The sequence below is a fragment of the Halichoerus grypus genome, chromosome 9 (genome assembly GCF_964656455.1).
Source record: "Halichoerus grypus chromosome 9, mHalGry1.hap1.1, whole genome shotgun sequence".
Taxonomy (NCBI): Eukaryota; Metazoa; Chordata; class Mammalia; order Carnivora; family Phocidae; genus Halichoerus; species Halichoerus grypus.
Genome location: NC_135720.1, coordinates 133,590,323 through 133,604,600, shown reverse-complemented (window position 1 = coordinate 133,604,600; position 14,278 = coordinate 133,590,323). Strand labels below are relative to the sequence as shown.

Below are 14,278 nucleotides of genomic sequence, written 5' to 3'. Positions count from 1 at the left end.
GTAGGCAAATAACTGTTGGAAAAACGGTGCCAATTTGTCCCCGATGTGGGGCTGCCACAGATCTTCTGTTTAAAAAAAAAAAAAAAAAACAGTTTCTTTGAGGTGTAATAAAGCAAAGCTCGATAAAATGATGCGTGCCTGCTCTCCAGTGTAGCTTCTCTGCCCCCCAGAGGGCCACGGGGTGCTAGGGGATGGTCATTTCACAAGGGGTCTAAGTTACATGGCCCAACCGCCCACGGGAAGACAGTGACAGGACTTGGGGCTGTGCCTTCTTGGCCCCAAGCTCCGGCGTCTCCACTTCCTCTTTCAAAGGTACAAGCCCTTCACTCGCCCTGCCAATTTCGGAGTGCTTTATCTCTGTACCAAAACCAGTTTTGCACTCGAAAGGGTGTCAAACATATGACCTGAGAAGACTAAACAAACTCACGCCCCCATCACACTAGGACGTTACTGGACTTGAAACACAACACAACACACACACACACACACACACACACACACACACACACCCTTGCTTTCGAGCTGTGAGTTGTCACTGCCACGGTGGTGTCTCATGCGGGGCCCAGAAAATTCCACATTCTTGTGGTGAGGGATGAGGCCACCGGGGCCCTTGAAAAAGGAGCTCTTCTCTTCCCAGGATGGGCCAAGACGTCCACAGTTAAGAGGGCTCCGTGACGTGCCATCAAGAGGAAATCCTACGTACGGCATCTTCTGCTCACTTTACTTGGAAATGCATTTATAAATAGACAAGGTGGACCAGACACGCCAGGCTGCGCATTTGACCCCATGCCATCCGACGGCGCAGAATGCTTTAGGGCAAAGGAGTCTGCTCCCTACTCCCGCTCACAGATGGTTTCCAGAAGCTGCTCAAAGCATCCTTTTCATGTTCTCAGGAGGCAAGAGCAGCAGGGGCAAACCCCTGGGATCTAAGACACACATTTACTTTCACATAGAAACATCACAGCCGCTGGAAACGTTTTCAAAAACGATGTGCAAATATTCAAAGCGCTGCTTGCTTTGCTTTTCAAGAGTGTCTTTCAGGAGAAAAAGCGTCGCGTGACAGGAGCGGTGGGAACTCCATCTGTGAACTGTCGGCCTACCTTCTCTTCTCAAGAATACTTGCCCTTCTCTAAAATTGAGGGCGGGGAAAGCAAGTACAGAACGGGTGGAGCGAATTCAAATCAAGCACCTACTATCTGCCGGGGCTGCTACAAACTTCACTTAAACACCACAAGCATCTATAGTTGATATTTTTGTAGATGGGGGGGGGAATGAGGGGAGCTCAGAAAGGTTGAGTGACTTGCCCAAGGTCACACAGCAATAATAATGTCAGAACAAGATTAGAACCCCGGTTAAGTGTACACTCTAAAAATGTCCAGAAACAAAAATAAATAAAATTTTAAAAACATAAATCTGTCTAGAAGCATACTTACCAAAACATTAGGCGTGGTCCTCTTAAGAAGGTTAACAGTTCCAGGAACCTTTATATTTATCTGTAGTTTCTAACTTTTTCTAGGCTAAATTATGCTGTTGGGGAATTTTTCAGGCCTCAAAAATTTTTAATTATCTGAAAAACTTTGTTTAGGTCTTGCTAAAGAATGGTCTAACTGCTTCTGAAATGCTATATTAAATCGTTAAAATTATCAGAAATTTGCTGATCCGTCTTTACTTCTCTGCAAAGGGTCAGTGCAAGTACTAGTGACCAGGTACAGAGAAGGAGAAGTTTGGGGATGACTTTGAATCATCTGGATCCTTACCATGACCAGCCCTTCACGATACAGGGCCTCCTGAGCCTTGACAAGGCATGCTCTCTTGGTCTTTATAAAATGCACTGATTATAATGCTGGAGCTTGAGTCAAGAAGAGACCAGAGTGAATCCACTCAACCTAATCCCAGGACTTCTTTCTAGGTCTTCTAAAGCAGCACGAAGTCCAAGGTGTGCTTGGTTATCAGTGGATAGTGAACTCACTGGTGGTTCGAATCCCTCCCCTTCCAACCATGCATCGGGGACTGACTGTCCTTTCCCCGCTGGAAGACACGCGTGGGGTCCCTGGGGGGAAGGACAGAGGACACGCACATCTCCCAGAGCACTGAGGTGGGAGAACGAGCAGATGGGGTCCTGTACCAACCCCGCATTCTCTGTGACTTCAGCAAGCCTTTCTTCTTCTCGTTCTTTGTGACCTCCTCATTTTCTAAATGGGGGGAGGGCAGTCAAGGGAAGATGAACAGACCTCAGTCTGAATGTTGCCAGTAGTGATGCTGGACAAGTTACTTAAGATCCTGAAGCTTCAGTTCCTCACCTGATTGCAACGGCTAACTTCATTTATCAACTTGACTGGGCCACAGAGTGCTAGCTACCTAGTCAAACATTAGTCTGGTTGTTTCTAGGAAGGTTATTTCCTTCCTCCCTCCCTCCTTCCCTCCCACTCTTCCCCCCTTCCTTCCTGATGAGATTAACATCTGAACTGGTAGACTGAGTAAAGCAGACTGTTCTCCCCCATGTGGGTGGGCCCTATCTAATCAGTCGAAGGCTTGAATGGAACGACAGGGCTGACCCTCCTCGAGTGAATTTTTCCTGACCACCTCTGAATGAACATGGGCTTTTTCCTGCCTTTTAACATCAACTGAAACATCAGCTTTTCCTGGTTCTCAGGCCCTCAGATTCAGACTGGTACTACACCATCAGCTCTCCAAAGTCCCTAGCTTGGCAGCTCACCCTGCACATCTTGGGATTTCTCACCCCCCATAATCACGTGAACTAATTCCTTATAATACCTTCTTAACCTCCTCTCTTGCCAAGCACACACACACACAGACACACGCGTGTGTGCGCACACGCCCACACATGCACCCTATTGGTTCTGTTTCTCTAGAGAACCCTAATACACCTGTCAACTGAAGCTAACTGCTAGTTTGTCAGGTTGTTCCAAGGATCATAAATTCTAAGTGTATTGTGCCTGGAAGGTAGTAGATGCTCAACAAATAACAGTCATTCCTTCTTCTAAGTCTGTTTCCACCTTTACTTTCAGGGATCATTTCTATAGTTTGTTTCCACCTTTACAATTCTCTTTTGTGTGATGTCCCCAGCAGATGACAAGACAAAACTAACTGGTCACACTTCAATCTTCACCTACGTAGGGGGTGTCCTGAATTTATAGCTCTCTGCCTCTCAGACCCCATGTGGGCCGCAATAAATAGAAACCCGATTCAAGTCCAGCCGCGTGAGCATCAGCACCTGCCTACAGCCCCCCGCTGTGGCTTCCTTTTACTGAATTTCAACAGCATGGATGTGCTAATTCAACAACCAAAGTGTCATAGGAGACAGCTGGAAGGCAACTGGGCGGAATAGCAAGATCCAAAATATCCGATGGGTTTCCAGTGGGTTTAGGGACTGGCCAATGGGAGAAATCGGCTTGTGAAACCCCATCAGACACAGGGGCGGTCGAAGAAATGGCTGCTATGAACCCCGGGCCCCTCGGCTGGCCGGGAGGAATGAGCTCAGGTCAAGAGTGCCGATCCCACGGGAGTCTAACTTCGTCTGGTCTTCTGGCTACGCACGGAACGTCTGACCCCGTCTGGGAAATCTGTCACCATTACTGAGGACCTGGGAGCACCCGTACCGCAAGCCTGGGCGGCCACTGTTCCTGACTGACAAGTTCAGAGAAGCCGTTCTCTGGGCACTAGCAGACGAGACCCCGCTCTGAACACGGGCCCCACCAGGGTATGCGGAGCCTCCAGGACAGGAACCAGTGGTTCTCAAACTTGAGAGCACATGACAATTACCTGGAGGGCTTGTTAAAACACAGTCCCGGGCCTCCCCTTAAGAGCTGCTGATTCGGTAGGCCTGAGAATTTCTAACAAGTTCTCAGTTGACGCTGATGTTGTTGGTCTGGGCCCTACACTGGGAGAATCGCTAAAAGAAGCTTATCAGCGAGGTGGTGCTACGTAAAGAGAACCCAAGTTGATTCTCAGTTGCTGGTGGTGCAAGCAGAGCCTCCCCACCCACCTCGCCCCCCCAAATATGGTCCTATCAATGAAGCAGGTGTGAAATTTCTAGAAGGACACAAATGTGGAAACTCGGAATATGTTCACAGTAGAACACTTCATTCGACAGATCCCTGATTTGGAAATGGTGGCTGCTCAAGGCACATACAGGACACGGGGGCCGAATTTTGTGGAAGCCTCTTGATGGTGAAAACGGTCACATGATAGAGATTTAGGGCTAATTACATATGGCTCTTTCATGGCCAACCTCGGAAGAGTTGTCTTTGCTAAGACAGGTCCAGGAATGTCTTTTTAAGAAAGCTTCCCTGGTGATTCTCATGCAGCCAGCCCAAAACAAGGCCCTAGGGAACACTTGAGACCCACCGGCGTTCTGGGTTCTGTTTGCGGTGAGTTGGATCACTGCACTCGGCCTTTCACACACAATAAATGGGCGTTCACTTGTGCCCTGGGGCAAAAGCGCAGCAACATGATGACAAGCTCAGGGTCTCAGAACGGTCAGTAACCAACAAACCTTCCTTGTCTAGCACATAGTAGATGCTCAATAAACCCTGCTGATGGAACGGTGGATGGATGGAAAACTTGGGTGAAGAGTGAGGAAGAGCACAGGGAATCCGCACTGGACAGGACCCTGGCTCCCGTGAAGCAAAAGCCATAGCACTCATGCTAAACTGAGGCTCAAAACGAGGGAAGGCGCATGTAGGGATTTTTATAGAGTATCCTTGTATCCTCAAAGCAAGTCCAGAAACCACACGTCAACATGTTGAAGTGCTGGGCTAAAATCAACAAGCTATCATTCTGCAGGGATGTGTAATCGGATGCATTTGGAAATGTTTGGTTTTTTTTAATCGCCTATTAATTATTTAATGTGGGAGCCTGGCTCAGCAACTGCACAGGTCTGAGGGTTTAATATATTCAATGAGTCAACACCGTTATAGGACCACTAAAATTACACCACGAGTTCAGAATTTGTAAAAAAAAAAAAAAAATTTATATATATGTTAAAAAAAAAAACCCACATTAAGTGGAAGCCATCGTTCTGAGTCTGCACGATTATATCCCACATGTTCTGGGTACGTCTCTTTGACTATCTGAATAGTCGTCACAACAGTGAAGGTAGAGCAGAATCATGGCTACGCTGAGGACAGATATTAATTTGGCATTAATTCATTCACTCAACCTTTAATGTTTAGTGGCTGCGTTCCAGGCTGCTGTCCTTCTAGGAGCTTCCTGGAAGTGCTGCTAGATCACTGTCTCTGCCTCTCCTCACCCCTTCCTATAGATTTCTCAACCCACAGCAATCTGCCTTCTGCCCCCAACATGCTACTGAATCCGCTCTCACTCCGGTAACCAGGGGCCGGTGGCCCCCAATGCAACACGACTGGCATCCTTACCAAAAGGAGAAATGTGGACACAGGCGCACACACACGGGGAGGACGCCACATGTAGACAGGAGCCATGGTGCCACCAGCCATGGGAGCTGGAGGTTTGGAACAGAGCCTTCCCCCCAAGCCCTCGGGACCCTGCTGACACCCTGATCTCAGATTTCTGGTCTCCAGACCTGCGAGACCGTGACTTTCTCTTCTTTAATCCACCCAGGCTGGGGTGCTTTGTAGCAAACGAGCATGTGCCCCTCTCATCTTCCCAAGCTCCTCACAAATCCAACACACCACCCAACGCCATGAGTTGTTACTGACCCCTGTGCTTTCGCCCCTCACTGCAGAGTAAGTGGGGAGCAGGGCCTGAGTCTCTGCCAAATGTCACTGCTGGGACCAAGGTGCCCGGCTCACGGCCAAGCCCACAGGAGGCCAACCGGATGAAGGGCAGCCAGGAAACAGGCTTCCTCGCGGGCCAAGGAGCAGGGGCCCCCCCAAGTCCCGAGATGTTCCCACACCCAGCCCCCTGCCCCGCGGGAGACTTACGGAGATGATGTGCCCCTTCAGGCCGTGGGCAGAGTCTGCGCACTCGATCACCGCACTGAGCTGGGGGTAGCCCACCCCCGTCTTGGTGCGGGTGGTGCACACGGAACCTGGAGGGCGGGAGAGGCGGGGCCCAAAGAGAGATGGTTAAGAATGAGCAGCACGTGATACAAAACGAGCCTGCGTCACGGGCACACAGCCCCGCCCCGATTTACGGGGTCGGGGGGTGAGCTTTCTTTCCATGGGGGAGGGGCGGGTGGTGAGAACCCCACCATCTGGCCACGTGGCTTCTGGTCCTCATCACCGTCAACCGCTGATACCCAAGACACCCTGTCACTGTCACTCGCCGTGACGTCAGCCCCCATCTCTGCCTGCTTACACTCCCGTCCCTTCCCTGTCCCTCGCTTCTCCGCACAACCACGCTATACGTCAAGGGACCCCTCGGGCTCCTCCCACAGCCTCTTTGCCTTCAACTTTTGTCAAATTTCTAACTTTTCTGAGCCTCTCAGCCTCGCCTGTGAAACAGAAATGGAAACACTCACGCACGGGGTTGCGGTGCGTCACTAACCCCATGGCTGCACCCCCTCCCACCCAGCTCTGTCCTCAGTGGGCCCCAGCCTCCTGGGCTTCGTGATCGCCCACCCTGTCCGGGGTCCCCGTCCAGCCGCCCGGATGCCTGCAACCCACCTTGACCTCTGCCTTTCCCAAGGTCAACCCCAGTCCTGGTGGACCCGTCTGCAGAGTATGATCCCAGCTAGGTCCAGGCTGAGTTATGCCCAGAGCACCACCATCTCCAGCACCTGTCCCCTTGCTCAAGTCCTGTCCGCCCCTCCCTGCAATGAGCACCCCCTGTCCCCCAAGATCACCCAGACCGAATTCCCATATGTCCACCTGCCACCCTCCTCTGCCACCTCGCTCTCCCTCCTGCTCCCCACACCCCAGCCACTGGGACCTTCCAGTTTCTCCAGCACAGGGAGTTTCTCCCCACCCTGGGGATTCTCTGAACATGCTGTACTTTCCGTCCTGAGCACTCCCTATGAACCACCCCCCCTGGTCTTGCCAATGCTTCTCATCTTTCAGGCTTTATCTTAAATGTCACTACCTCAGGGGAGTTGTTCACCATGGTACTCACTTCAAAAAGAGGCATTTAAATAATTATTTGTGTACGAACGCAGGGGATGTGTTTTCTCTGCTGGATGGTAAGCTCCATGGATAGTCATTGTTGTAGATCCAACGCTAAGAATAGAGCCTCGTACATAAGGGGGCTATAAATAGTCACTAAAAGAATGCGCAAACTTAAGAATAGATGAGTCGCCCACATGCCAGTCACACTGTTTCCCAGCTCAATCGGCCATCAGGCCTGGAGACAAGGCTGCTGGAACCCCAGCCTCCTCTCCTGGCTCCCCACCACCACCAGTGCTTTCACGGCCCCCCCCAGATCTCTCTCCAGGGCTTTGAGGACAGGACCAGACAGAGAACCATGTCTAGAATTCCAGACAGGCATTCAGCAAGAAAACCAGAAGGATGGGGGAGCCCCCTTTCCTCCTGCACCTGTCCAGCTACAGGGCAGAATACATCTCTTGATGTCCATTGTGTTGCTCACAATCCTGGAGCCAGAGAGCTCCTCTCCCCACCAAGGCACCCTCTGCCCCAGGCACCAGACCTTCATTGTGCAAGGCAGAATTCATTTCCTAATCTCTGGTTCCCAACTGGCTTTTCTCCTCTCCCACTCCATAGCCAGATCCTCGCAGGAAGGCAGGGGTCTCTGCCGCAGGGGCCCAGAGCTCTGCCCTCAGGAGAGACCTACAGAGGTTAGGCCAGTCACCTTTCTTGGAAAGAGCCAAGGAAGAACTTTCAAACGAGGCATGGGAATGGTCTTGATTAATGCTCAGGTCGAAAGGAGAAACTGGATACATGTTTTCTCCCGGTTACAGGGGCAAGGCGCCCGTTCTTAATGCTGTCATTCACAGAGAGAATACCCAAGGTTTTTACTCTAAAGAATTCATGAAATTTAAATGTCATCTCCAATCAGTTTAAAGAAGGGGATCTAACAAAGCTCCTTACCCTCTTTGGTCGTATCTGTTCTGATAGACAGCCCTGCCAGGGCTGGGGGAAGGGGGGGGCACACAGCAACAATGGAAGGACCATAAATCTTCTGGGGAAACAGAGTGTATACACAGAGCATGCGCATGAAGGAAACAAGTCCAGCTGAGTGCTCAAGATTATATCAAGTACATCAAGAATAGCTCTTTGAGAGCCAAGAAGACTGCCTACACACCTTTACATCCTGTACCCAGAACAATGGCAGCTAGTAGACGCTCCGTACGTATTTCTGATTAAACAGGTGACTGGTGAGCGTCCTGCTTTTGGAAGAAAGAGTCTTCCTGGTCTATTAGTAGCCTGTTCTATTATTAGCTCAGCCTATTACAGCCCATCCTGAGCAGGGAGCTCCTTGTCAGTAAGAACTGGGCCTTAGCCTCTCTTTGACTTTTCAAAAGTGACCAACACTCCATAAAAACCAGGCCTGTCTTTCCTCTTGCTCGGACTATGTTGTTAATTGGCCCGAGTGGTAACATCCAAAGCCCGATCTTGAGAGTTTCCTGTATGCTAAGTCGTCTGGTGAGCCTACAAGCCTCTTCTTCCCTAATCCTCTCTTCATACACATCCTGTTCCCTCACGGCTGATAACTATGCCAAGTCAACAACACGACGTCTTCTGCCTCCTGCAGCTCATTCCCACACTCTTCTCATATGGCTTGACGGTTTGTTTCCTTTTTTGGTAGTGTTCTTTGGGTGGGCGATATTTTAAAAATCTTCACTGTTTTTTATTCCCAGCTGAAAATGTATATCTTTTTCCCTTCTCTCCAATTTTAGTGTTTGTTTAGGAATGGATGTGCAAGGAAGAATTTGGAAACATGAAAGCTCATGTTTCGCCCAAGGGGAAGGTGACCACCATCTGGCCCAGGAGAAAATGGAACTGTCCAGTGTAAGGACAGAAAGGCTCTGCCTTGCTCCTCCACTCAAGACACCAATGGGTGGTCCTAGGAGAGAATGCTCAAGAGGATAGGGGCAAACTGAGCTGGATAGGTATCAGGTGAGGTGCCGGGGTGGTAACGACTGGGCCATGGGTCACGTTCAAATGCGGCCTCAGAGCTGTATGCCTATGTGCAATGTTTAGGGTCCCTCAAACCTTCTTATAAACCTGAGTTATTCATGTCCATTAACTGTCCCCATGATTCTTCACCCCCTGGCCTTCCTCTTCAAGGTGTATGGGATCATTAATGAAATCTGCATTCTCTTCTTCCACATTAGTGCTCTGAAACCAGGACCTCACATTCTACCCACATCCCGGCTCCGTTAAGACGTTCCCTGGGGGCATCAGAAAGCAACCCAATGACATTTCCTAACTTCCAAAAGTAGTGTGATACTTCCAAAAGAAATGGGCTTTACGCTTGTGGCTGGGTCACCCATGGGTTCCCTTCTGGCCACAATCCCCGGCCTCCCCTAGCCCCACACCCCTGCGCCCACCACACAACCTCTGCTGTGCTTCCCAGCAAGTCTTACCTGGTCCGACGCCCACTTTGATTATGTCTGCTCCAGAAAGAATAAGCTCTTCCACCATCTCCCCTGTTACCACGTTCCCTGCCTGAGACAGAAAGAACACAGCCCACGATCACACATTATTCCTGGTGATACAAAGATGAGTGAATGAGCAACTCCACACCTGGACACACAGTCGGACACGTCCTGAAGCCACCAGGCGGTCTGGGGGCCAAGAGAAGGAGGGCGGGGGAACAATGGACTGAATCCCTAATTCTGGATTAAATGTGAGGTTGGTGGGTCAGGCTGTTCCCCCGGTTTCCTTCCCTACTGACTAGGAACACAGAATCTGACACCTGAGATCACACCGGGGTGAGCTGACAGCAGGAGAAGGTACGCCAAGTGTATAATTTTAGAACTACAAGAGACCGGAGACCATCTAGGGCAGAGCTTTTGAACATGTCCGTGATGGACAAAACAAAATCCTATGGAGAACCCAAATACATGAAATAAGCAATGAAACGCTCTCAGATGATTATCATCTTTATTGTCGGGCATAATATGTTTCAGAGATGATAACACCCCTGAAGAACCTTTACGGAACTCCAGGGGCTCCGGATTACGAAACCCAGTGATCATCTCAATGATGGGAAATGCCTGGGTGTCCCTCCCCCACCTCAGGGCCGGTGGTTCCCACCCGGACCTGAAAAGGCAGATGAGCCCTTATGGACCAACAACACTGCGGCACACTCCGATTTCAGAACACGAGCCTGTGGCCCTAAGAATAAACAGGGAAGCCAGGACGTGGCAGAAGCTTAAAAACCGAAAGAATGCGTCTGGTTTGGAGACTCTACAAGTTCTTTCAGTGCAGGAGCTGGGGAGCATGAAAATAGCCCTCTTTATTACGACTCACTGCCCTGTGGATTCTTCAGCTGGTCCATAGGATACTTGGCAAGATGCCTGACTGAATGTTCACAACTGCACAAAATCTTATTTTGGGAAATGCATCCCTATTCATGCTACCACGATGCTTTTTTTTTTTTTTTTGCATTGAAGCCCCAATGTCTTTTCACTGAATTCATTCCTTGGGGGGGGGGGGTGGTATTTTTCTTTTTGAACCTAGACAAAGTGACTTTTAATTCAGTATAAAAGTATCTTAGAAAGATGGATGAAGAAGGCTCAAAGCTGCTTTAATCCAACAGCCATCTGACAATAGAAAATGCTAGGCGGTCCAGAAAAAGGACCAGGACACTGAGGATACCATGTATGATGAGGGGAGCATTACATGTCAGTGAGGAGCAGAACAAGGTTTCAACAGAGCTGGGGAAAGGGATCTTCTGGAAGCAAGATATAGATTCTCATTCATACTTGTCCCCAGAACTAGATTCATGGATGCAAGGGTTAAATTAACAAAAGTTGTGCCCTTCCAGACTTAGAATACCTTGAAGACCTGTAATAAAAGTGGAAAAAAAGATCTATGTGTATACACACACACACACATACTCATATAATCAACAAAACTAAGAGGCAAATAATGTGGTAGAGAAAAATCCCTGCGATTATGACAAAGGGTTACTAACATTATAAAAGCTCTCCCAAATCTGAAAAAGAAATGCTAACACCTCACAGAGTAATTGCCAAAGGACATGAACAAACTGAAAGGATAAATAAAAGTGGCCAATAAACACAGGGAAAGTGTTCACCTCGCTAATCATCGCATTTATTTTTTTTTGAAAGATTTTATTTATTTATTTGAGAGAGAGAGCTCGCGCAAGAGAGTGGCAGAGGAAGAGGGAGAGTGAGAAGCAGGCTCCCCGCTGAGCAAGGAGCCCGATGCGGGACTCGATCCCAGGACCCTGGGATCATGACCTAAGCCGAAGGCAGATACTTAACTGACTGAGCCACCCAAGCGCCCCACTAATCATCACATTTAAATTCAGATACCAGGGAGGTACTACTTGTCACTTAAATTATCAAGGACAATCATCATTAAATACCAAAGAGGAAACAGACACTATCTTTCTCTGCTGGTACAAGGTCTCCTTTAGTACAAGTTTTCCTGGGAAGCAATTTGTCCATACAGAGCAAATACAAAAAATACATATATCCTTTGATCTAGTGAGTGTACTTCCAGGATCGATCCTCTCTGGAGGGAATAATCATAACTGAGGTCAATGATTTAACTATGAGGATGTATATACTATTTCTAATAGTGCAAAACTGCAAATGTGTTACCCAAAATGGGAATGGTTCAACAATCTGATGTTTTTCAGCTACGTGAGGTTTTTAAGATTGGTCTGATGGTGCAGGAAAATGCTTAACCGCTTTCAGTATCATGTTAGGGGAAAGAGTTTTGTTAAAAACAACAACGAAAAAAACCCCATAAGAATACGTGTACATGAAAACATATACCAAAATGCTAACAAATTATGTATAAATGAATTACCCAACTTTTAAATTTTTTCTTTTTCTTTGTAAAGATTTTATTTATTTGAGAGAGAGAGGGCAAGAGGGGGCAGAGGGAGAGGGAGAAGCAGACTCCCCGCTGAGCAGGGAACCCGACGTGGGACTCGATCCCAGGACCCTGGGATCATGACCTGAGCCAAAGGCAGACACTTAACTGACTGAGCCACCCAGGTGCCCTTAATTTTTTTCTTTAAAATTTTCTGGATTCTACAGTAGGAACTGCATTACTTTTTTTTTTTTTTTAAAGATTTATTTATTCATTTTAAAGAGAGAGAAAGAGAGTGAACACAAGCGGGAGGGGCAGAGGGAGAGGGAGAGAGAACCTGAAACAGACCCCGAGCTAAACACGCAGCCGGACTCGGGGCTCGATCTCACAACCCTGAGATCATGATCTGAGGTGAAACCAAGAGTCGGACGCTTCACCAACTGCGCCACCCAGGAGCCCCAGGAACTGCATTAGTTTTATAATTAAGTCTGATGGTTTTGGGTTTTCAGTTTTGTTTTATTTTAGCACAAGGACCAACGTAAACTTTGTAGCCAAGGGAGAATTTAATAGGAACCTAAGAAACAAGACTCCCAAGCTCTCAATTCTTCCTCACTGCTGGTCTTGTTAAAGAGTAAAACATTTTTTAAATTTTAAAAATAAAATAAAAATAAATTTTAAAAACGAAAACAAATACATACATACATAACTCAGAAGAAGTTACTCTCAGCTCCCTACATAGTTTCGCTTTCAACGTGGATATTTTTTTCCCCTGATCTGGTGCTGCGAACAAATCATTTTACTTTTTAAAGAGCCTACTTTACACAAAATAAATTAATTCAAGTCAGTTCATGATGGATGCACCAGGTCCAACCACATAAGCTCAAAGTAAGTGTTTGGTTTTTTTTTAAGATTTTATTTATTTATTTGAGAAAGAGAACACAAGCAGGAGAAGGGGCAGAGGGAGAAGCAGACTCCCCGCTGAGCAAGGAGCCTGACAAGGGACTCAATCCCGGGACCCTGGGACCATGACCTGAGCTGAAGGCAGACGCTAACTGACTGAGCCACCCAGGCGCCCTTCAAAGTAAGTTTAAAGCACGAGGAAGGTGACTCTGTTCTGGTAGCCCAGAGGCTTGCACAGGCGTCCCTGTTCCCCCTCGGCCACACATGTGGCTCTTTAACCAGTAGCTGGAAGGCAGTCACTGCAGAGAAGCTGCCAGTATGGCAAACCCCAGAGCGACCAGGAAGCACTTCCAGCCTGAGGACAGCTCGACAAGAATGCTGAAGACAGAGGCAGATCTCATCAAAGTGGACACCGAGAAAGGCCAAAACTAAGAAGGAAAAGGGAAAGGCAAAATCAAACACGAGAAGGACAACAGGACATGATCGGGCCCAGGCTTGGCCCCAGGCCCCACCCAGGAAGCAGTGAATGGGGTGATTCGGGGGCGATTCGGCAGGGATGTGGGGGCGATGCCGGGGCCTGGGGCCGGCCAGGGTGATTAGAGAGGATCCAGCCTATCTGGGCCCGAAGCAGCTCCTGGGTGGTGCAGATAGCACGACCGAACGCGGCCGCACGTGCAGCACACGCTCGTTTCCCGGGCATCCGTGACAAAGCGCAAGCTCTGGACCCTCCCGGGGGGCGGAGGCGGTGGGGAACCGAAGCAGGCAGGGATTTCCACCGGGCACCCCTCTCCTGGCGGAGGCCAAGCACCACCCAGGCGCCCCACTCGCATGCCCTGCCGGCAACCACCACCCCTCGAAGGGCAAGGAGAGGCGTGGGGGCCCAGGGAAAAGAAAAAAAAAAAAAGCCACAGGATTAAAGAGGTCCCCTGGGCCAAAACCAAAACCAAGACTATTTTGCCCCAATGTTTCCAGCTTTCCTTTAGATCCAGACATCTAAGGCAAGGTAGGTGCAGAAAGCCCTGGGGTCCACTGGTGACCTTCATGTCCAGGCAACGAAGAAAGAACTCGAAGGCTCCATTTCTCCTGCTATGCTGGGACTAACCACACCCACTTGGTGTGGTCAAGATAGGGTTTACAAAGAAAGTTCGATTCAATTCCTAGTACAGAGCCCAGCTCTCCAAGGGTGCTCAATAAAATGTTATTAGTCCCTCCGCTTAAGAATGCTTTCCATATATTGCTCTTCTGCTCACTTTTTTTTCTTAGACTTAATTATGGTCAAATATCCATGACATCAAATGTATTGTTTTTAGTGATTTTTAAGTGGACAATTCAGTGGCACTGTCGTGCAGCCCTCACCCCCATCCCTCCCCACAACTTTTCATCATCCCAAACTGAAATTCAGTACCTCTTCAACAGTAACTTCTCTACCCACTTTTTACTGGCTCTTCTGAGGACCCCTGCCAAGA

General features: G+C 48.8%; 1 protein-coding gene across 2 annotated transcripts in view; it reads right to left on the bottom strand.

Annotated features, from left to right (window-relative positions):
• The window catches only part of GMPR (guanosine monophosphate reductase), a 42,785-nt gene that overhangs the window by 9,462 nt on the left and 19,045 nt on the right, over nt 1–14,278 (bottom strand). For both annotated transcript variants that reach the window (XM_036092981.2, XM_036092982.2), the window contains exons 5-6: nt 9,485–9,566; nt 5,925–6,031 (exon numbers count right to left, since the gene is read on the bottom strand). In XM_036092981.2, the coding sequence (XP_035948874.2) occupies nt 5,925–6,031; nt 9,485–9,566 (189 nt within the window). The remainder of the gene's footprint in view (nt 1–5,924; nt 6,032–9,484; nt 9,567–14,278) is intronic.